The sequence below is a fragment of the Vombatus ursinus genome, unplaced genomic scaffold (genome assembly GCF_900497805.2).
Source record: "Vombatus ursinus unplaced genomic scaffold, bare-nosed wombat genome assembly UNPS02009062.1, whole genome shotgun sequence".
In the NCBI taxonomy this organism is placed as follows: domain Eukaryota; kingdom Metazoa; phylum Chordata; class Mammalia; order Diprotodontia; family Vombatidae; genus Vombatus; species Vombatus ursinus.
In genome coordinates, this window is record NW_020948840.1 from 7,551,736 (window position 1) to 7,575,750 (window position 24,015).

General features: G+C 40.2%; 1 protein-coding gene across 2 annotated transcripts in view; it reads right to left on the reverse strand.

Moving 5' to 3' along the window:
- The window catches only part of VIT (vitrin), a 153,946-nt gene that overhangs the window by 81,020 nt on the left and 48,911 nt on the right, over positions 1-24,015 (reverse strand). For both annotated transcript variants that reach the window (XM_027850499.1, XM_027850498.1), the window contains exon 4: positions 5,333-5,489. In XM_027850499.1, the coding sequence (XP_027706300.1) occupies positions 5,333-5,489 (157 nt within the window). The remainder of the gene's footprint in view (positions 1-5,332; positions 5,490-24,015) is intronic.

The window sequence follows — 24,015 nt, forward strand, 5'->3', positions numbered from 1 at the left end:
TGATGGCTAGAATTTCCTCTTAAGGAGCGTCCAATGGTATACCTCTCATAATTTACCAGTGAATGACCTAAAACTACTTCCAGCAAATGTATTTACTAAGGGGATGGTAAAAATGGTAATTACAAAAACATTCCCCCCAACACCTGGGGATGCACTCTTTCTTTGCTTGCATAAAGTCCCTGAGGAGAATGGTCTCAGACTTAAATTACAGTGATATTGAGGCATAAGTGTAGAGAACATTTGTGACATGGGGGTATATTATGATCCCTGGCCCTGGAAATTCTTTCTCCTTTAATGGAACTTTCATGATGTTCATTGTTTGTTGTTGTTGTTGTTCAGTGGTGTCCAATTTTTCATGACCCCATTTGGGGTTTTGTTGGCGAAGATACTGAAGTTGTTTGCCATTTTCTTCTCTAGCTCATTTTACAGATAAGGAAACTGGGGCAAACAGGGTTAAGTGACTTGCCCAGGGTCACACACCTAGTAAGTGTCTGAGGCAGATTTGAACTCAAGAAGATGGGTGTTTCTGATTTCAGGCCTGGCACTCTATCCACTGTGCCACTTAGTTGCTTGGAGTTCATCGCGGGGTGTAGCATTACTGATGACAATTTTTAGGGTTGGCTCTTCAAGGCAACTCCGTTGGACAGACTGATCTGATACTAGTCCAGGTCTCTCTACTTGCAACATGGCTCTCCCTCTTTTATTTAGGTGCCTTGGTATTATTTGAGTGTCATCTGTCTTTACCCAGTGATCAAAGCACAGTCAATCCTCTTAAACTGATTAAGGACTTGTTCACACATATTATTAAATGAGATAATATTTGTAAAAGTCCTTAGTATGGTGCTTGGCACATTGTAGATACCACATAAATGTTTATTTCCTCCCTCCCTTGCACCTAGTTTACATTTTTCACTGCTTCATTGGAACTATTTGGGCTTTTTGTGATGATATTAATTGGGGCAGGTTGGAACCTCTTGCCCTTATACTTCCATGGATCTGTGATCTCACTGAAATGGGTATTCCCTTCTTCAGTGCAGATAGCAACACAGTCACAGCCTCTCATTCTGTGCAACATTAACATGAAATCACAGATTTCAAACTGGAAGGGATTTCATTGTTCATCTAGTCCATCTCCTTCATTTTACAGATGAGGAACCTGAGACTTAGAGTTGTTAAGTGACTTGCTCAAAATCAAACATGTAGGAAGCAGTGAAATCAAAGTTTTAACTTAGATCATTAGACTCCAAATTCATCACTTTTTCCACTGAACTTACTTTAGTCTGTATCCCTCACTCACAAGAACTCTGCTTGACATGGTGGAAATCCTTTCTCTAGATCTCTAGATGTTATATATTAATAATTGGTATTGATCAGTGGAGTCCATATCATTTGATTGGCCAACCTTCTTTTCCAGTTATACATCTCTTTGATGACATCCTTTGTGCCATGTTTTTGCAGAATTTTTCATTGATGATATTCATTGTCCTTTTGATCTCTCAACTCTAATTCTTCAGAGACTGTGATATTCTGACTGAATGGCTACATTCAGCATCACAGGATGAATATTAATATTTAAAATATGGGCCTTTGTTTCCAGGAATTTGCAACTGGGGCAAGTACTATAAATTATACTGGAAACAAGCAGCATGAAGAACCCTCTCAGCTGAGGGAGAAGGTAAGAAAAAAGAGGAATTAGGAAGGAATTCACTCAGTCTGCCATTTGGTAGCTTTCTATTTTAACTAATCCAACTCATTAACTAGGTACTAAACTTTGATATTTCTATGTCGCTCATAGATGACAAGTATTGTTAATACCCTTTATGCATAGCACCATGGAAAAAGTCCTGGTATCCCCACTCTTCTTATGGATCTGATAATCTGGAAAGTAGGCATTCTTCATCTACTTGATTTTTCCAGTGTGGATAGAAGGCTGAACTCCTTTGAGAGATAATGGATCTTATTTATAAGGCCTTGCAACATCATGGTACTTGATTCAATTAGCAAAATGTCATTCATAAACATTTGGGGAATTTCACCATCTATAGAAAAGCTTTACTGCTGACTTCCAGGTCATGTGACCAACAAGCTGGAAGAGTAAACATTTTCTCTAGTCCCTACCGGTCTCAAAAAAATCTCAAAAGAGGAGTTATATATGAGATATAAAACATTTACAGCTGAATTCACAGGACAAGAAAGAGAGAAGCCCGACAAAGCAGAAGTCTTATAAATTAACCCTTGAAAACATTAATCTTTAATCACAATGGATAGGGCTGGGCCCGAAGTCAGGAAGACAAGAGTTCAAATCCAGCCTCAGATACTTACTAGCTATGTAATCCTAGTTAAATCACTTTAACCTCTCTTGGCCTCAGTTTCCTCAACTGTAAAATGTAAAATAATAGTACCTACTTCCTAGGGTTGTTGTGAAGATCAAATGAGACAATATTTGTAAAGTGCTTAGCAAGTCCCTGGCACATAGTAGGTGCTATATAAATGTTAGCTATTTATTATTATTGTTGTTGTTGTTATTATTCTTACTCAGCCTCCCTTCCCCACTAGCCTTCACGTTCTGGCAAGGTTGTATAAACTGACCCATGGACCTATCTGGGACCTCCTCAGAAAGTCCCCTCTTGCTGTAGAAACTCTTCAGGCATCATTCCCAAACTTCTTTCCATTCCCCATTCCATTGTAACAAGCAGTAGACATTGATTTTGCCTAGTCACATGATGTGCGTATGAAGGATAAAGAATTGGGCTGCCTTCCATCTATTGCTGGGTTAGGAATCCCCAAGGCTATAAATATTTTGTCTACAACACCCATCTTGATCCCATAATCATGTAAAAGAAGCAGAAGCTAATTAAGCCTAGCCAGATAATGAAAGAATAAAGCAACTAGTAGATGGTCAGTGTGTGTGGCTGCACTGAGCCCGAAGGAAAGGGACAGTCTTATCCTCTCAGAAGTGACTTAGGGAAGATATCAAGGCCAGTAAAACTAAATTCTACATTGTGGGAAGAAGCCGAAGCAGGTAGAATGGACATGTACTCACTAGCAAAGAGAGAGGACTCAGTGTGCACATAGGAATATAAGGGGAAAAGACTGAAACACCAACATTTCAAGAGAAAGAGAATTTAACTAAAAACCTAGAATGCAAAGAGATAAATCAACAGAAAAGATATTAAAATTCAAAGAATGAATGCTAAATACTTGAAGAAATTAAAAAACTCTCTTAAATGTTATGAGACAAAAGAAGCTGAACCAATGTCTGAGGAAACTTGGAATCTCAAGAGAGCATGGAACAAGAGTGGTTCAAAAGAGAAACTAAAATGAAAAGAGAAAAAAGCTTGAAAGGGGAAAATGTTAGAATACATAGCTTTCACAGCAGAAATAACAAGTAGATTGAAAAAAAAAAGCTCAACTCTACAGTGGTGAATTTCTCCAAAGATGCTAAAAAGAGGATAACTAATTTGGAATGCAAAAATACTGACATGAAGGACAATCGGAAAGAAGAGAAGCAAAAGGCAATAATGTTAAAAGAATACATGACCTCTATAAAAGAAAAAGTCATTGATTTTGAAGACAGGAGGCCCAGAGACAATATAAGAATCAAAGGTTTCCCAGAAGAACACAGTAAATTGAAAAACCTGAATACCGTAATGTAAGAAATAATACAAGATAACTGTCCAGAACTTCTGAATACAGAAATCAAAACATCAATCAATAGAATCCATAGTTGGACTCCAGGAAATAACTTCAAGACACATAGTGGTTAAACTTGCTAATTCTAGTGACAATTCCTATTCCAAATGGTTTCTTCATAGGACATTCTCCTTGACAGTGGCAAATACCTTTGGCAAGCATACACGGCTCTGTTTTATGCCTACCTTGATGTTAATGAGCAGCAGGTTGCCAAGCAAAGTTATCTCTGTTGTTCCCCCATTCAAAGGTCTTTCATTATTTTCACATATACACAGGAGACATCTTGCTAGAGAAGAACCTTCCAAAATGTTTTCAGACTTTGTTTTATTGAATCCAGCACTAAGCACAGTGGGATCTTGCATTCTCTACACTTTTCATGTAGTTGTCAGACTATAAAAATGTTTGCTACTATGGAATATCATTATGTAAACCTCACAAATATAAAAGATGACAATTGGGATTCACTTGTTGGTTGTTAATTACTGATGTGGCTTTAGTCTGCAGTGGAAAAGGCAATGGAGTATGCCATAAAAATTCAGGATGATCCCTACCAGCTTCATCTTTTTTCTCTCTCCCTGGGCATAATATTGTCCAAGAACATTCCAAATAGCCAGGTGGCTGAAGATCTGTTTATTTAAAATTGAAATTGAGTAAGGAGGACTTTTCTGAATTTGTTGCTTGGGTTTTAGCATTTAGCTTAGGTTGTTATGGCAGGCAGTCTCCAAAATCTAAGTCCATAAACCATGATTTCAGGATAGATCCAACTTTGGCAGGTACATTTTTTGTGGAGTTACCAAGAGCCATGTATTGTGGAAAGGGAACTGGATTTGGAATCAGGGTTCAAATATTGGCTCTGCCACTTACTAGTTGTATGACCTTGAGCAAGGCACTTAACTTCTCTTGGACTCAGTTTCCTCATCAATGAAATGAGGGTTGGGCTCAATGATTTCTAAAGTCTTGGACTTTCCATCTCTAAAAATCTATGATCCTGGAGAGGCAGTGAGAAGTAGGGAGAGGAGAGAGAGCTGGCCTTAGAGCTAGGAATAGCTACATTAAAGTCTAACCTGTGAAATAAACTGACTATGTGACCCTAGACAAGTCACTTAACTTCTAAGCATCCTAGGAAAGTCTCTAACACCATAAATTACAGAGAAAGTGGAATTCTCCTTTCTTGCACAAGCAAAGTTGATATTTTTGAACCCAAGTGTAAGACTTTGCTTTTATTTCTATTAAATTCCATATCACTAGGTGTGACCCAATAGTCTAGCCTATCAAGATCTTTTTTGGATCCTGATTGTCATCAAGGGTCTTAGCTTTCTTTTCCCCCATATTCCTGTAATGTGTAAATTGATAATAATTTTTGCCATCTTTGAATCTTATCCGATTCTACTCGGTTGTTTGTCCTAGATTTAAATAGAAACCTCCGAAATGTTGATTTATCTTCCACCAAGGGAGAGCTTTTTTTAAAAGGTGACTTTAAATGAAGACTCAGTCAATCCTTCTTTTCAGCTAGTGCTATGAAAAGAGAACCATGACAACTCATTCCTTTTCCCTAGTAGGTAATCCCATTTGACTGTGTGTAGTCTCTCTGAGCCCACGCCTTGATCGCTGGGTCCTGAAATAGCTCAAAGCTCCCCACCTGTGAACAGCAGCGCCACAGACACTGGAATATGATGCGTAAATGTCAGTGCCATAAACATGGTATTTGGGGTCTTGACATCCAGCTGGACATTTCGCAATAAACTCAGGATTAATTATCTTCCCAGCCTTGACATCACAGTTGATCTGAGGCACAGCTGTGAATGCAAAATGATGGCAAAATTAAACCCAGTGCTGCAGGTGAAACCACATGCAGGGTGAGCAACAAGAGGTTATGACTGTTTATTCGCTTAATCTCCCAAAGCAGAGCTATTCCTGCCCCTGGCCCCATTCAGTCACCAAATAAAAGCAAACAGAATCTTTCTGAAAACCATCAGCTCTCAGTGACCATGCTTAAGCCAAAAGATGGTTCTAAGTGACCTCTGAAAGAAGAGATAAGAGAATTCACCTCTTTCCCTTCTTTGGGGGGTGGGTTGAGGGGTGACCATGGATGTGTAATGTTACATGTATAATCAAACTTGATATACTGATTAATTTTGCTGAACTGCCGTTTCCCCCTCTTTCTTTTTTTTTATTTGTTAAACAGGATCAGTCTTTGGGTGGGGGAGGACTATATTGGGAAATAAAGATATATAAAACCCAAAAGATAAAAAATTTTTTAAAGATAGATCTTAATAGCCTGTCATCTATTATTGTTAAAAAATTCTGGACCTGCCTTTGGTACCTTAAACACACTCTTAAGACAAGAGCAGGATTGTACTGTTGCATGTGGTGGATTGGACAGGGAAGCCAATTAACCTCTCTGCATCTCAGTTTCCTCTTCTATAAAATGGGGATTATAATATCTGTTAGTATTTACTTTAGAGGGTGGTTGTGAAGTTCAGGTGAGAAAATGAGCATACTTTGCAAATGTGGAAGTTTTTCATAAAAGTCAGTTATTAATTTGGATGTTCCATGGGTCCACTTGAGGGAGAGAAAACTGTAAGTAAGGCATTTGTATAAATAAGTAAAAATACCACAAACCCACTAGCCCTGCCCCAATTTTGCTTAAACACAGATACAGAAACCCACTCACCTCCCCTTCCAAATCCCCTCCCCCCAATAATTCTCTGATCCCCTTAGTCACTAAATGGACAATTCGAGAGGTTACTCATCCAGCTCCCATAATTCCTCCACTTGTACAAGGAGCTCTTTGCCAGTCTACTCTAGTGGAGCCAGGCCAGAGACTATGAAGAACTTCAAGAGTCAAAAACATCCTTTGAAATGCTGTTAGAAGCAAAGCCTTCTGTTCAGACTCTCCTGGCCTATGCTCAGGAAACATGAAGCTGAATAATCAGAAAGTTTCTAGGGAAATAAGTGGAAGAATGAAGTAAGAGGTAGTGGGGCATAATGGACAAGCACTATACTTTTCAATCATGTCCAACTCATTGTGACTCCACTTGGGGTTTTCTTGGCAAAGATACTGGAGTGGTTTGTCATTTCCTTCTCTAGCTCATTTTACAGATGAGGAAACTGAGGTAAACAGGATTAAGGGACTTGCCCAGGGTCACACAGCTAGTAAGTGTCTGGGGCCAGACACTTACAAAGAAGTCTTCTTGACTCCAGGCCCAGTGCTAACCACTGTGCCACATAGCTACTCATTGGACTTGGAGTTAGGTTCAAATCCTGCCTCTGACATTTGTTTATTGCATGACTTAGGCAAATTATTTCAGTGAGCCTCAGGTAATTTTCTAAGGCAGTGGGTCTTAACTTTGTATCCATGGACCCAAGTGGTCTGTGGATAAGTTTCAGGAGGGTCTGAGAACTTGGAATGTTTAATATTTTGTTGACTATTTCAATTTCATTTCTTTTGTAATTCTAAGTATTTTTTTAAATTCATTTAAAAACATTGTTCTGAGAAGAGGTCTATAGACACAGCAAGACTGCCAGAATGTTCCATGACACAGAATAAATGGTTAAGATCCCCTTGAAGGTGAGAGTTTATCTGTGTCTGTGGAGCAAGTTCCCACGAAAGTGGGGCAACAAAGGGCCTCTGATGGAACACTCCAATCAAACTTGAGTTAGAGAAAAAGGATCAGACAACACGCCTTAGGTCATGGCTCTTCCCCAAAACACCCCAGACTGCCAAGCTCAGTGGCAAAAGAATAGCACACCCTGCCTCATGGGAGTAGATGAGGTCAATAGTAACATCTCACATTAACATAACACTTAAATGTTTAAACCACCAGGTGGCACTGATAGCCATTCACTAAGGAGTCCCACCTGACTCGGGTAAGTGTAGAAGCCTTGATGGGTTGAATGTTGTGTTTGCTCTGTATGGTCACCAGAGAGACAGTGACCTTCAGTCCTTAACTTCAGCCTTTACCAGTCTGTGACTCTTGTTAAGAGGTGTGCGGACTTGTGGATAATCTCCCAACCCACTGGCTAACCCTGTCTCATTCTGAACTTGCTGCATAATAGAGCCACAACATTTGCACATTGAATTTCAACTATGAGAGACAAACAGGCAGACATCAAAATAGAAAGAGATACAGAGAGAAAGGAGGGAGGAGAGAAGAGAGAGGAGAGGGAGAGACCGGGGGGGAAGAGATAATAATAATAATGATAATGATGATGATGATGATGATGATGCTGATGATGATGGTGGTGGTGATAATGATGATTTAAATACTGTAGGAGATTACATCTGCCATTCTACTCAATGACCATATATGCCTTAGAGTGAGTGTGAAATGAGAGCTATGAATCTTATTTCCAGCTCTGAAAGCTGAGTATCCCCATCCTACCAGGTGATACTGGTGCCTATCTCCCTCTCTCTCATTCCAGTCCACCTGAGGTAAGGGTAAGAAAAGGCTGTGGTGCTGGGGAGACAGGCCTCAGGGGGACACTAGGCAAAAGAATGGTGTAGTCTTGTCCAGCAGCATTTCATTCCCAGTCCCATTTCATGCCCTAGACCAACTGTTTTTACCTTTCATTATATGTGTACAGTGCCTGGCACATAGTAGGTGCTCAATAAATGCATGCTTACTTAGTCTTTAGAGCCAATCCTTGTATTGAAATGATGGCTGTTGCCTGACAAATTCCCTAACATTCACTGTTTCAACACGCCCCTGGCTATTCACCACGGAGTTCTGATGCAGAGAGGAGGCAATTTTTATTATACTCAATTTAAATCCAAATCCCCAAGTAAGATGCAACTCCACTATATTTCAGTGAGCTTCAGTCATGTCACCTTAGTATAATGAAGTCAACTTTACACAGAACGAGGCAAAGTGGCTTAGAAATTGCATGCAGCATTTATTCAGAGAATAGACTCAGTAAGCATATAAACAATACTTGATAACTAGACAACATAATGTATATTAAAATAATAAAACATCTACTGAGTAGCTATGAGTCTACCATTCTCCTAAACCCCACAAGTGATCCTGGACATAGGATACATTTAGACCCAGGAATTCTGGGCAATGAATCTGCCCCTTGAGCAGGCAAGTGTAACAACACAGTTCCCGTAGAATGTCAACTCAGACTTTCTGTAGGGCTAAGTTATCAGTACAAGCACAGAAACTTTGGAGATGGGGTCTGGGGCATGGAATTTAGTATTCATTGAGAATTGGTGTCTTTTGAGAGTGATGCTTTTCTAATCTTGATCTTACTACCTGCTTGCTGGCAGAGACTTCTGATTGCTTTTGGCCCCACCAAATCCATTTTAAAGTAGAATGAGTAGATTCAGAAGCAACCAATCCTGGTAAGGAGACTTCTACAATCACAAGTGCTTGTGCCACACTCATGCTTCTTAGTGTAGTCTCTATCAATCCCTTGGCTCCTTAGATGCAGCTCGCCATGCAGTGGATAAACCACTGGGCCTGGAGTCAGAAAGACCTGTGTTCAAATCTGGTTTTAGATACTTACTAGCTGTGATCCTGGACAAGCCACTTAACTTTTGCCTTCATTTCCTCAACTTCAAAATGGGAATAATAATTGCACCTCAGCAACAGACAGTAAATGCTATAAGAATGCAGAGATAAGAAGATTGATGTGTGCTAGAGAAGGTAGGAGCAGCCTGATGGAGGAGATCTAACTTTGATGATCATATACTGTGAGCTCGTGAAACTTGGTTTGACTGGTTTGACCTCAGCCCCCAGGACTCATCGATGCTAAGGCTTAACTGACTGGTAGATGGAGCATTCTTTCCCAACTCAGGCAGTTTTAAGCTGTGCCATGCTTTGAGTTGTTTCCTGGCTCTCTGCTCTTCATTCACAGGCAATTAGAGAATATCTCCATTTCATTGGTGCACATCATTCCACTGCTTTGCCTTATGCGTGACAGAGCAGTTTTATCTTAGTGCTACATCAACTCTTCGCCTAAAAATTTGTATAAGTTCGGACCTTGAAATGCTTGAGGTGGGGCATGGATCTGAGTATATTTCCCACTGCTTGTCTGAGCCACCAACTGTATGCTGTCCACAGGGGCTATTTCATCTTATACTGTTCTCCATTGGCATCTTTTCTCTTCCCACAGCTACCATTCCTGGGTGGCTGTGTCATTCTCTGGAAGCAGCTGCCTCCCCTTTTGACTGCATATAGAATTTACAGAGGTGATGGAAGGACATTTTGGGGAGAGAAGGAAACTAAATACGAACAAGTAAGCCTAGAGCCATGGTATATCTGGAGGATGGTGAGACTAGTCTGGCTTAGGCGTTCATATTGGGGACCATTTGGAGATAAGGTTAGATTGGTGGATTTTCATTGTGAACATACAAAGAAGTAAAAGAAATAGTCCCTACTCTCAAGGTACTTAAAATCTAGTTGGGAACACAAATATGCATACATAAAAAGTTAAGTAATATTATGCAATAAAATATACTGTTAGTGCCAAATGGGTAAACAGATATTAAGCATATTTCACAATAGACAGAGCTCACTATGTTCTGGGATATTTGGGGAAGACATTATATAGAAGCCAACTAGGGGATGGGAATGATATAAACTAAATCTTGAAGGATGGATAGAATTTAGAAAGGTGGAAAAGAAAGTGGGCAAACATTCTGGTTGGAGAACACAGCATGAACCAAGATGTGGAGATTGGAAAACTCAAGATTCATTTACGGGACAGTGAGGTGACCAGTCTGATTTGAACGTAGGATTCATATAATAGTGTGAGATGAGGCTGAAAAAATGGGCTTGGGTCAGATTATGGAAGACTTTGAATGCAAGGCTAAAGAGTTTGGACTTTATCCTGTAGGCAGTGAGAAAAGATTGATTCTTTCTGAAGAGAGGTGATGTAATGAAAGTGGTGTTTTGGGATTAGTCAAGGCAGTGGGTAGCAATGAGAGTTTTTCATTTAGAGACAGATTCTCTCTTTTATGCCCCTATATCTTGCCCCAAGCTGACATCTCTCTTGGTGAAAATTCAACTCAAATGACTACTGGCATACCCTGTTCTGCAGTTGCTATCACTACTGCCATCATCATCATCGATCTGTCAATTAACAAGCATTTATTAAGCACTTACTGTGCGCCAGAGGCTGGGGACATAAAAACAAAGCTAGAAGTCTCTCTCTTCAAACAGATTTTGTTCCATTTGGGGAAATAACATGTACTCTTATAAGTATGTACAAAATAACAAAAAGTAAATATCTACAAAGTAAATCACCATCCACAGGAGCAAAAGGAGTTTTATTAAATTGAATTCAAAAGCCTTTTTGGAGTGAAGGCCTGGCAAATGTTGCAGGGAAACTCATAGTACTGGCTTTATTGAAGAAATAACCAATTAGTTATCAATGGAATCAAGCATCACTTCCCAGGGCAACCCATGTTGGTTCCACATATGCTGGTCATGGCCTCCCTGGAGTATGTTAGCCAGTTCTAAGTGTCACATTTTAAAAGGGCCCCTCATAAGCTTTAGTGCCTTCAAAGGATGAGAACTCATTATAGAATAGTGTAGATTTAGAGTTTAAATAGATTTAGGACTTCAGGGGTCATCTAGTTCAGCCCCCTCATTTTACAGATGGGAACCCTGAGGCCCAGAAAGTTGACACTGGCCCAAGGTCACATCAATAGTAAGTGAAAGAACTGAGACTTGAATGCAGGTTTTCTAGCTTGAAATCCATCACTCTTTTGTCCTGCACCACAGTGGAAATTGCATCATAAGAAATGGTTGAAGAAACAGTAGGTGTTTAGCCTGGAGAAGAGAAGATTTGGGGGAGCCGTGGCGTTGGTGGTGAATATAATGGCTGTCTTCAAATATTTGAAGGGCTGTCATGGAGAAGAGGGAGGAGACCTGCCATGCTTTTCTCTAGAGAGATGAGCAAGGTCATCTGTATAACAATGGGGAAGGCTGCCTACTCAAGTAGTGAGCTCCTCTCTCTACTTTAAGCAGAGACTGTAATCACTTGTCAGGGATTTTGTAAAAGGGATTCCTGCATGGGGTGGGAGGTTGGACTGGATGACCTCTAAGGGCCCTTCCTTCCAACTCCAAGATTCTATGAATGGATTCTGAATAGTGGCCAGGCCACCCACTCCCTCTCTAAGTTTCTGTGATGGTCTCAGCTGTTAATGACTTCCAGCTGTACCAACAATCTGACTCCTTTTAACCCTTAACTACCTATGCTAGTCATGTTAACATTTCATCCGGTCTTTAAAGAGATTTGGAACCAGAGCCCCATCTCTTTCCTTACCCCGCCCTCCCAGCCAACCTTGGCTGGCTTGGTCCTGGGCCAGCTTGGAACTCCTTCCTTCCCTGGGGAATTCAGCAGGCCATGTTTGCTCACAGGCTTAAACAATTTGTGGCTTGAGTTAAGAAATTCTAGTTTGGTGCTAGAAACAGTTTTGCTGGTTTCATTCTTCCCACCTAAGGATGACTCTAGACCAAAGTTATTTTCTTCCTTGCCTTTCATTTTTGTAACCCAGACACTCAGGTCTGTATATTCAATTCTGGGACCTGGGGTGTGTTTCAGACTTTTTTTTTAAGAACAACTTTTGAGCTGGTGATGCTGGATTCCGCTCAAAAACTGGGTGGTTGGTTTGTGTCTTAGGTGTGACTGGGCAGGTTGACTTTCATGTCTCCTCAAGACCCCTCTCCAATCTTGGGGAGACCAAGTTGGAGCATTCCTTTTATTTCTTGACTCTTTATAAGAGAGGAGAGCTGCAGTGCAGCGAAGTTAAATTATATTATAACCAGCACCTTGTGATGGCAAATGTTCAAATTTTCATGTCTGGCTGTTAAGAATAGCTCTTCTCCTAGGCCCTTTCCCTCTGTCGTCCTCTCCTACCCTGTTGCCACTGCAATTCATATTAATAGCTAGCATTTATACAGTTCTTTAAGGTTTGCAAAATGCTTTGCTCTCTATACAAATACTCTCCCATTTTATCCTCACAATTACTCTAGGATTTGGTGTTACTATTATCCCCATTTTATAGGTGAGGAAATGGAGACAAACAAAGATTAAATGACTTGCCTAGGGTCTCGCGGCTGGTAAATTTCAGGTCTTTTTGACTCCAGGTCCAACACTCTATCCACTGTTCCACCTGGTTGCCTCGATTCTGGACAGGTGTCAGATACACTTACCTGGTCCCTCCTAGGGCTAAGTTCTGACCAAAAGCTAAGTTCTGGCCCTGAAGAGAACATTCATGGAGCTTCTTAGAACATCTCTGCTACGTATCAACACAATATTGCCATAGCTTTCTGTTGTTCTCTGTCTAGGTTCTGATTTCTGATACCCAAGTATCCTTGACCTGAGTCCTTACCCAGAATTCCTAACTCTGTCCTTATGTCCACATTGAGAGGCAGAATGGCATTTTGGATGAAGTGAGGGACTTGGAGTCAGAAAATCTGACTCAAAATCTGTTTCAGATGCTCCCTAGCTATGGGAACATGTGTGAGCCATCTAGCTTTCAGATCCTCAGCTTCTTCACCAGTAAAAGAGGCAAATAATACCAGCACTACCAACCTCATAGGATTCTGAGGAAATCATTTGGCAAAACTTAAAATGCCATGTAAATACAAATTATTATTAATCCTTGTGTATTTCTTCTCTAAAGATTTAGTCTTACTTTATCGCCCAAGTCACTTGTCTGGAAACTTAATACCTACGCTTAGTCCTTCTGTTAGATTGTTTGGTGTCCCACCAAGCTCTTTCCTTTAGAGACAAAAACCTAAAGGCAAGCTCAGTAGCCCTTAATTTAGATAGTACCAGACAGATAAGACAGATTTAGATAGATAGTACCAGACAGACTCCTATCTTATTGCTTACTTCATAGTGCCACATACCAGGTGTGGGTACTAGCAACAGTTCACAAAACCTCCCTCTATGCATACCATGATGACCACATAAAGGAGTTTGCATTCTGCTACATTCTACTCATGACAATTTTCTAACTTCATTACTGTGGGTTCTTAGGTTCTCTACTTGCCCACCCAACCTTTTCTCTCATGCTGAAAGGCATACTTCCCATGTCACAGCTCCTGCCTTGTCTTCTTCAAGTTAGCATTCACCATACCCAGGTTGCTTTCTAGTCACTCCAGACCTCTACTTACTTTCTGTTGCACCTAAATACTCTTTGTTAATTATAATCACTAGTGTAATAGAGTTATGAATTAACCACCTTGATGTGTAGCCTAGGCATGGTGCTACCTGCTAGCCCCTAACTCTTTTTCATCTTGAGTTCTTTTTCTTTTTTAGGCAATTGGGGTTAAGTGACTTGCCCAGGGTCACACAGCTAGTAAGTGTCAAGTGTTTGGTCTGAGGCCAGATTTGAACTCAGGTCCTCCTGACTTCAGGGCCGGTGCTCTATACATTGCGCCACCTAGCTGCCCCCATGTTGAGTTCTAAGGTAACCTTGGGATATGTTTGAATGATGCCTTCTTAATTACTAAAATTATAGCATCTTTCTCATTTAAAAATTTTCTTTGAATCCTCACCCAAGTTTATTAAATGTTGCTTATTTAATAAACTGGAGAAACCTTTTTCCCCATAATTAATTGCTTCTCTCTTTCTCGCCCTTCCATATATGTATATACATGTGTATATACAGATGTTGTATAATATATACATATTGAGATATATACATTTACATATGTATATATATAATATATGTTTACACATATCTCCCCAACTCCTAGGTTTAAATAAATATCAAAGTTACTAGCTATATATTTTATTAACAATATAACCAATAATAACACAAAGACATTCATAAGTATTTACAAAGTTTTATCGTAAGAAAGATCATAGACAGAATCATCTCTGTTACCATTACTCTAAACCCTCCCCTCTTTCTAACTTCCCTATTATTATGGAGGGCACCATCATTTGCCCAGTCATCAAGGCCAGTACATCAGTGCCATCCTCAGCTCCTTCATCCCACATATCCAATCTGTTGCCAAACCTTCTTGTTCCTACATTCACAGTATTCACTTGCATACACTCCCATCTCTTCATTCTCACAGGTGGCACCCTGCAGCAGGCTCCCATCACTTCATGACTAGGTTATTGTAATAGCATTCTGGTTGGTTTCCCTGTCTCAAGTTTCTCCCCAATCCAGTTCAGCCTCTTAGATGCCTGAAGCAGAGGTCTGACTATGTCACCCCTCCTCAATAAACTCCAGTGGTTCCCTATTACCTTCAGGATCAGATACAATATCTTCTATTTGGCTTTTGAAGTGCTTAATAACCTGAATCCTTCCTATCTTTGAAATCTTTTTAAAGTTTATAATCCAGTGATACTGGTCTTCTTGTCATTTCTCACACATGATATTTTATGTCTCATCTTTATGCTTTTTGCATCCCCCAAGCCTGGAATTACCCCCAAGCCCTCCTTACCTCCATTTTCCGGCTTACCTGGCTTTCTTCGAGACTCAGCTTACAACCTACTTGTGACAAGATGCCTTAGCTGGTCCTCTCTATTGCTTGCGCCTCACCTCTGAGATCACTTTCCATTAATACTATGCATATCTATCTTATATGTACATAGTTGTTCGCCTGTTGTTTCTCCATTAAAATGTGAGCTTCTTGAGAATGGGGAATACATTTTAGCTTTTCTTTGTATTCCCAGTGCTTAGCAAAATGCCTGACACATAGTAAATGCTTGATAAATTTTTGTTGTTTTTGATGAGGATGAGGATGAGGATGAGGAGGAGGAGGAGGAAGAGGAGGAAGACTTCTCCTCATTTCTGGAACATAGTCCCACCAGTCACCTCTCAAGATTTGTAGCCAAAATCTTGCAAGAACTCTGTTTGTTTTTATTATTAATATAAGGGTTAAATTCAGTTTTTAGGGAGTAATTTTTCTCTTTTCTCACAGTCTTTCTCCAGCCATGACAGGTAACTTCAGAATGACAATTAAGCTCTTTATCTTTTCACTGATGACAGAACTCTCCAGCTCTACATAGACTCATCAAAAAATAGCAGTTAAACTGTAACTTTACAAAGTTCCGTAGCCTCTTAAAAAGAGAGTAACAGTATCCATAGTCTCTGCGGGAGAAGCTATTGAAGCTAATTTTGCATAAATTCCTCTCTCTTGCTATACCCACATTAGTGAAAGATGGGAAGGGAATCTTCCTGCCATCTCTCTCTTCCCCTCTCAAATAGTCCTCTCACAGCTTGATTCTGTGGTTCTAAGCTCTCTATCTCCAAGTTAGTCCCATTCCTGGTCCCTAATGTCAGATTTCCCAGACACCAAAAGATCTGCTCAACTAGGGGCAAGCTTCCTGCCTGCTCCCTGGATGGACCTGAGAGGTAGCTAATTGGTATAGTGCATAGAGTGCTAGACTTGGTTTTAGGAAGACTTGACTTCAAATTCTGCCCTAGATACTTACTAGCTGAGTGATTCTGGGAAGGTCATTTAAACTCTGTCAGGTTCAATTTCTTCTGTAAAATGGGGATAAGAATATCACCTAACAGAGTTCATGAATATACAATAAAAAAACACAAAGTAGCCTGCAAACCTTAAAGTATACTATAAGTGTTAGCTGTTATTATCATTACCCAGTTTACTCAGCTGGGCCTTTGAGCATGCTTTTTATCTGGCCTGGGTACTCAGAAGCCAGTCCCTAGACGTTTTTGTTGTTTGTTGTTCAGTTGTTTCAGTCATATCTGATTCTTTGTGACCCCATTTGGCAAAGATACTGGAGTAGTTTACCATTTCCTTTTCCAGCCCCTTCTACAGATGAGGAAACTGAGGTAAACAGGATGAAGTGACTTGCCAAGGGTCACATAGCTAATAAGTTTCTGAGGTAAGATTTAAACACAGGTCTTCCTGACTCCAGGCCCAGCATTCTATCCACTGTGCCACCTAGCTGCTCTGGATATTTTTTTTTACCAGTTCTATTTGCCTCAATTTTTCAGCCCACCTTTCTTCTCCAGTTTACATGGCCAACTCATCACCTCTCAATCCTCACTGACTACTATTTCCTCCTCCACCCTCTCTGTCTCACTGTGTCCTTTTTTCTCATCTTGAATCACTTTCTCTACAGAACCTGAAATGTGTACCTCAGCTCTAATCCTTTCAGACTCTGGTTTACCCTCAATCTCATCCAGCTACATTGATGTCTAAGTTTTGGTTCTGACAGTGACTGAATTATTGTAAGTCTTGGCAAATGATGAAACAAAGAAAGATACAAATGGCCCTTGGTGCTGTGTGGTTGATCTCTTTTTGCTTCAGCAGTATTGGTGGTAGTGTCAGAAAAGAGGGCAGAGAGTGCTAAGAATTACAGTTACACAAACATACTTATACATGTGTATATATATTATATATTAGATATACATATATGTGTATGTATAAAAGGCATGGTCCAGATACCAATCTAATTCTTAGACACTATCTACTTAACCAACCCTTCACTTCCCAAATTTGCCTTCTTTCCTGAAGCTCTTGTCTTCACTGGACAGCAGTGATTGAAACTTCACAAATGCCCATTAACTTTTTGCCCAAGACTTTGCAATCTTTAACATTATTTTCTGGAATCTTTTTAGCAGTATCATTTGTATCCACATAAGTCACTAGAAGGCTTCCGTTAGGTCCCAGCTAAGATCTCACCTACAGGAAGCCTTTCTCAGTCCCTCTTAATTCTAGTTCCTTCCCTATGTTAATTGTTTCCTATTTATCCTGTAAATAGCTTGTTTACACATAGTGGTTTGCATGTTGGGTCTTCTGCATTGGATTGTGAGTACCTTGAGGGCAGCGGCTGTCTTTTTTCTTTCTGTCCCCGGTGCTCCTCAGGGTGCCTGGCACATAATAAGTGCTTATTGACTAATTGACAGAATTGGGTAGTAATCATCTAGTCAGACAAGTCTTAGGAACTTCCCTGTCACATCTTGGATACATGTCCTAAAAGACAGCAGATCTCTCTACTGTTATTAACAGTATGAAAAACAGTTGCTTTGCTCCCGCTCAGTAGGGAGTTGCTAAGCTTTGGTTTGCATTTCTTCTTCTTCTGTCCTTTACTGGATGCTCTCTCAACTAGCAGCACCCATGGACCCACATTATCATTGCTCAGAGGACAAACAGCTCTTTCTCCTAAAAGGCTCCAACTTTCTCTTCTTCAGGAAGAACCACAGGTCTGTTATTTAGCCTCAAGTGTTCAGTGGTTGGTCTTTCTTTTTCCTCTGTGTGACTGACATTTCCTCCTTCAACTTGACACAGGTCAGCCTTCCCTTTCTTCATGGGCCCTTCATTTTTTTTCCTTCTGGTCCTCCTCTTTCTCCTTAGATCCTTTCCTTTCATCTCAAATTCTTTTCTTGCACCTCTTTCTCCTCTTTATTTCTCCTCCTTCACCTTCTTCTCATTCTTCAACTTCCCCTCAAGTCTTCCCGAATTTCTCCTCACTAAATTCAGTTTCTGGCATCCTCCACAATTTCTTCTCCTTATTCTTTAGCTCCAGTCTTTCTCCTACTACCTTTCCCATACAACCTTATTCCATGGAAATTCCAAGGGTTCTTGTTTTGGGAAGAGTAATAGGAACACTCCTTAAAGTTTAAAATAGGTAGAAGACATAAAACATTATGGTCTAAATCTCACCCTCTCAAAGGGAGATCAATGAGGTCTGTCATTGCTAAATAAAGACAGTTGATTTTGTTGCACCACAGTATTCATAATTAAAGGCAGGAATTTAGAAGAAAGCATCTGATGAAGAGTTCTTAGAGTCACCTAACTCTTTTGTTCTTGCTTTCAGTCTAATTTCCATGGTAACCAAGAGCATTATGGGACCTGAGGGAGCTCTCTCATTCCAGAGTAGCACAGCTTCTTTGTGTTATTATTGGGTGGAGTCCCCAAAATAGGATTTGACAGGATTTAAAAGGAATTTTATAACAAATCTGGTAGGTGGTTGGGAATCTCTAACCAGAAATAGAAGGGTTAGTCAAAAGAACAGACTGAATTGTAAATTAGGGCTTCTGGTGGCCTTTTCTGGATGCTTGGATAGGTATGATTATTTTAGCACCTGAGCTATATCTATGGCCTAAAGGAGATTAACCTTCATTTGCCTATAGTCTTACCCCAGCACATGGTAGCAGAGAACAGCTGATAGATCAAAGAATTTGAATAGTTGAAGACCATCAAACACAACTATATACCAGGAGAGATGCACATTAGAAATGACATGACATGGGGCAGCTAGGTGGCACATTGGATAGAGCACCGGCACTGGATTCAGGAAGACCAGAGTTCAAATCTGGCCTCAGAGACATAACACTTACTTACTAGCTGTGCGACCCTGGGCAAGTCACTTAACCCCATTGCCAAAAAAAAAAAAAGAAAAGAAAAAAGAAATGACAAGACACATAGAAGAGAGCAGGGATATGATGGTCAGCAGAGTACAGAAGATTGGTATGACACTGTGGAGGGAATAGGCAACTCTGCTGCATCAGAGATATGAGTAATAAATGATTGTTGATTGATCAGTGAGTTATCCTGGGCACATATGTACCCTGGTCAAATTCAAACCTTCTATGCATATGCCTGAGCTATATACATTGCTTTGTGTGCCTTCATATATGTGTTTTCTGCATGTGTACTTCTATGCATGTTCTGTTCATATGTATTTCTGCATGTGTACATGTACTCACAGACAGTTTTGTACCTGTGGGAGAGTACATCTCTTCGGGTATGAGGAGTTCTTTTCTTATCAATTTTCTCTGCTATTTGATTGAGAGTTTTGCTTTAAATTAATCTGTCCTTTCTGATTGGCTTATCAGAAGTGTATATATTGGTGGTGGCTCACAAGCTCTGGTTTTGAGTGGATCCTGACCCACAGAGTACCTTGAAAGTTGGAGTAGATTGCTTGGAGACATACAAGGGAGTGAGGGGTGGGGTCTCAGGTGCTACATTACAAAATAGGCTTGAAATGAATGGAAATGACATGGGTGTGGGCTATAAACAGGAACAGAGTAAATTCTCGTGGGACGTGGAGCGGAAGATCTTGATGACTCATTATTTTGGTGTGTTAAGGAGTATATATGGGGGGACGGGTAGTGTTGTGTGAAAGAATCTGAGTCCTAGTAAGCAAAGTATTCCTAGGAGCAGTGATTCTAGTAGAGAAAGCCCTGAACTCAGAAAGACCCTTCTTCTCTGCTGCCATACCCCAGGGCCCTGTTGGGAAAAATAACTCTGAGTGTTGGTAGAAAAGGACAAAACAATATCAAGAGAGATAATGTAGTTGGCAAGTTAGATACCCCAGACAGACAAATCTGAATATACAAGAGATTGACTGAGTAAATAAAACTATCTTGAATCTTGTTGAGTAATTACTGTGTTCAAATTTATTTAGAGATTTACTGTTCATCCTCTACCCCCACATTAAGTAGAAAATTGGCATACAGTAACAGGCACAAGTGAAAAAACACAAGAGAAAAGGCTGCTAGGCATGAAGGATTGCCATCTCTGAACTCAACATTTTAGGGGGATGTATAGTAGCCCTCATTATTCTTTCTCATCCTGTTTCTAATATTAGAACTTAGGGATGCTTAGAGACATCTAGAAAGACATCTAAATGCCACCAGCTTCCTTACAACCCAAACGTATCCATAAATGATGGATTATTTCATCCTAATGACAGAAAAATGATATAACACGTATCACTTTAATAACTCTCAGGAAGAGCCATGACTGGACATACTTTCATATGAGACAAAAAGAGATGAATGATGGACAGGCAGCACTGGTACTGACAGTGGGGTGGTCTAAGCCCCATTCAAGTGAGAGTTGGGAGAAGCCATTGCATTCTTGAGATGTGCATTTTAGTGACTGGACCTGAGGAGAATGGCCCTGAAGTGATTTTGCCACACAGTGGTATGTGCTGGCAGACATGCAAGGGGAGGGAGAAGTACACTCTCCTCTCATATTTGACATGCCCTGATCGCTCCACGCTAGTTATGTGTTTGGGATGAGGTCACTAGTCCACAGTATAAGCACAGGCAGTCTTTATTTCTCAGGATGATTATAGAGCCATGCATTAATGAATTATTCAGTATCCATGACAACCCTGACTGATTGAAAAAGTCAGACACCATTTCTGACTTTTTCATTCTTGATTGATCTTTTTGCTTCATTATAATTCCCCATTCCATAACAAAGTTCTCATTTTAATGGTTTCCTCAGATGCTTCTGGACTGGTGGCTGTTTCCTTTTCCTTCTAATCTTCACAGATTCTTCTGACACATTTGTTTTTGTTCATAGACTTCTGTTCAATGACTTTTAGATATGACTTCTCAGTCCACTACTATGTTCTCTTGATTCAATCAGGTGATTTTATGTTGCATGCTACAGTGGAAAAGATTTTAAACGTGTAGTCAAGAGAACTGAATTCTACTTCTGTCTCTACCATTTACTGACTGTATGACTTTGACCAGGTCACATGACCTTTAGTAGCTTCAGTTTTTTCATGGGAAGATGAATGAATTAATAAATGAATGAATGAAAAACTATTTAAGTACTTCCCATATGTAAAGCACTGTCCTACTAAGCATTGAGTATGCAAAAACAAATGTGAAGATTAGTCCTGCCCCCATTACATTCCAATAGGAGGAAGCAACACAGAAAGGGCAATAGTCACCAGGAATGGATATCTTCACTTAAAAAGTTATAAGGATGATGAGTGCAGTCATAGGAGAGTAGATTGATATACCCTTTCAGAAGCAGTGGCAATGCTGATCTGGTTATAGTTCCACAACCGGAAAATGATGGCAAGTGGACTGGAGATGGTGGAAGAGTAAAGTGATGTGTGCCTAGAGCAAGCATCTTGGTATAGTGAACCACAAGTAAGGCATTCACCAATGAGGACCTTAGGAGAACCAAGGCAGGAGTTCTGGAGCTGAAAGAATAAAGTCCTCCGGGGCATGGTCTCTGGTCCAGGTTCCAAGATGGCCGGCAAGAAGATGGCAGGAGTGTACGATCAAATGAGAGAATCTTTGTGAAAGGGCATGGAAAATTGTAAAGTTCTATACAAATATAATAATATAATATTATACTTTTATTTTTCTATGTGCTCTTAAGCATATCTGCAACTTTGAATTCTGGCGCTTGGGTAAAACTGAGTTGGTAGGCAGAGAGGACATGCAGATCTTGAAGCCACTTTGGGTGAGGTACTGGCATTACCAATCAAACGACTGATTAATCAACAAGCATTTAAGTACCTACAATGTGCCGGGCAATGTGCTATACGCTGGGGATAAAAAGACAAAAATCAAACAATCCTCATCCTCCAAAAACTTGCACTCTATTGTGAGAGACAACATGTGTATAAATAAGTATACACAAAATTTATGCAAAATAAATTCAAGTTATTGGGGGTGTGGTTTGGGCACTAGTAGTCAGAGAGATCAAGAAAGGTTTCATGTAGAAGATGCCATTTGAACTGAGTTTTGAAGGAAACAACAAATTCTAAAAAGTTGAGGTGAGGAGGGAGATCATTCCAGGAATGGGGTACAGCCAATGCAAAGGTGGAGATGGGAGATGAAGTGTTGTGTGTGAAGAACAACAAGAAGGTCAATTTGATTCTGTGACTGATGGTGGATATCATGGGTGGCATGGACCCTCAGCTTAGTTTATTCTGGTCTTGTGCAATACAGCAGGCATGGTGATGGAGGGAACATCAGTTCTAGGATAGAGGCATGATGGTAGAGGGGCAATGGAGGCTAGCAGCTGTATTGGACAGCACAGGGCTGCAAAAGGACAGTGAAACCAGGAAGAAATCAGTAGCAATGATAGAAGTAAGCACCTTAAAGTAGGGATTATTTCTTTGTACTTCTATTGCCAGTGCCTAGCACATGCCTGGCACATAGTAGGTACTTAATAAATGCTTATTTATTGATTGGTTGATTTGGGCCTTATGTCAGGGAAAATACTCCAACAATCAGAGCTGTCCAAAAGTGGAATAGGTTGCCTTGGAAGGTGATTGGTACCTTCTTGTTAGAGATCTTCAAACAGAGTTTGGATGACTAGTTGGACATGTTCTATTGGGAATTATTTTTCAGGTAGGGGTTAGATTAGATGGCCATTGAGGTTCCTTCGAACTCTCAAATTTTGCGAAGAGAGAGAATCATTGCAAAGAGGGAGCTTCCCTTCTGGTACAGATAGGGGTTTCCTGTGCTGGTTATGGTTCTTCCAATGAGCATCTAGATGCCTGCAGTTTATATCTTGCTTCTTTTTTGTCATTTAGGCTTATTGCCTCTCCTGCCTTCCTTTGTGATTTTTTTTCCCCTTATGTTTTAAAAGAAACGCAAAAATCCAAACCTAAGAGGATAAGTAAAAATTAGAGACAAAAGAGAAATATAGGGAAGGCAGAAGGAGGCAGAAGAATGAACAAGCCCTAAACACTATAGGATCTGGTAAATGGAAATATAAAAGTTATCACACCAAGCCTAAAACTACTTTGTTGTTTGTTTCTCCAAATGTTTCCAATTGCAGGATGAGAGTTTGTGTTCATAAGTCATGAAGTCTCAACCATGTAAATGTTTGTAAATAGCCTACCAGTCATTGAATCCCAACAAAGTCTCTATTCTATTTACCCGAGAGGGAACCGCAGAGACTAAACAAGAACTGGCTAAGGACCAGAGAGCCGATTGGTGAGACTGAGGTCTAGAACTCAGACTTGACTTTCAGGCCTGTGGTATAGTCCACCAGACCACATGGCTTCAGTAGCTTTTCTGAAAGAGAACTCTATTGCTTGAATGGTTTATTCTGCTCCTCTCTTTGTCCCACAACCTCCTCCTCAAAGGACTCCGCAAGAATCCTCACAAGGCCCACCTACTTAAAGACTATTCACTTTTGTAATGGACCTTGGCATGTGTAGAGGATACTATCCAAGAAGGCCTGTAGATATGCAGAGAATAGATAACACCCTAGTCATTACAATTATTATCAGTGAGCTGGATAAAGGTACAGATGGCAAATTTATTAAATTTCCCAATGATCTGAAGCTGAAATGGAGAGCTAACACATTCAAAGGAGAGTCAGGATCCTAAAAGATTTTTGACAGTCTAGAATGTTAGACTGAATCTACTAATCTTTATTAGGAATAAATGTGAAGTCCAACCTCTGAGTACAAAAAATCAGTTTTGCAAGTACAAAGTAGAGGAGGCATGGCTAGACACACCTGAAAAAGAAACAGATTTGGTGGTTTTAGATAGCTGCTCAGTCAATATGAATCAGCAACATGATATGAAAGCCAACACAGCAACTTTAGGATTCATTAAGAGAGACATAGCATACAGTATCAGGGAGGCAGTAG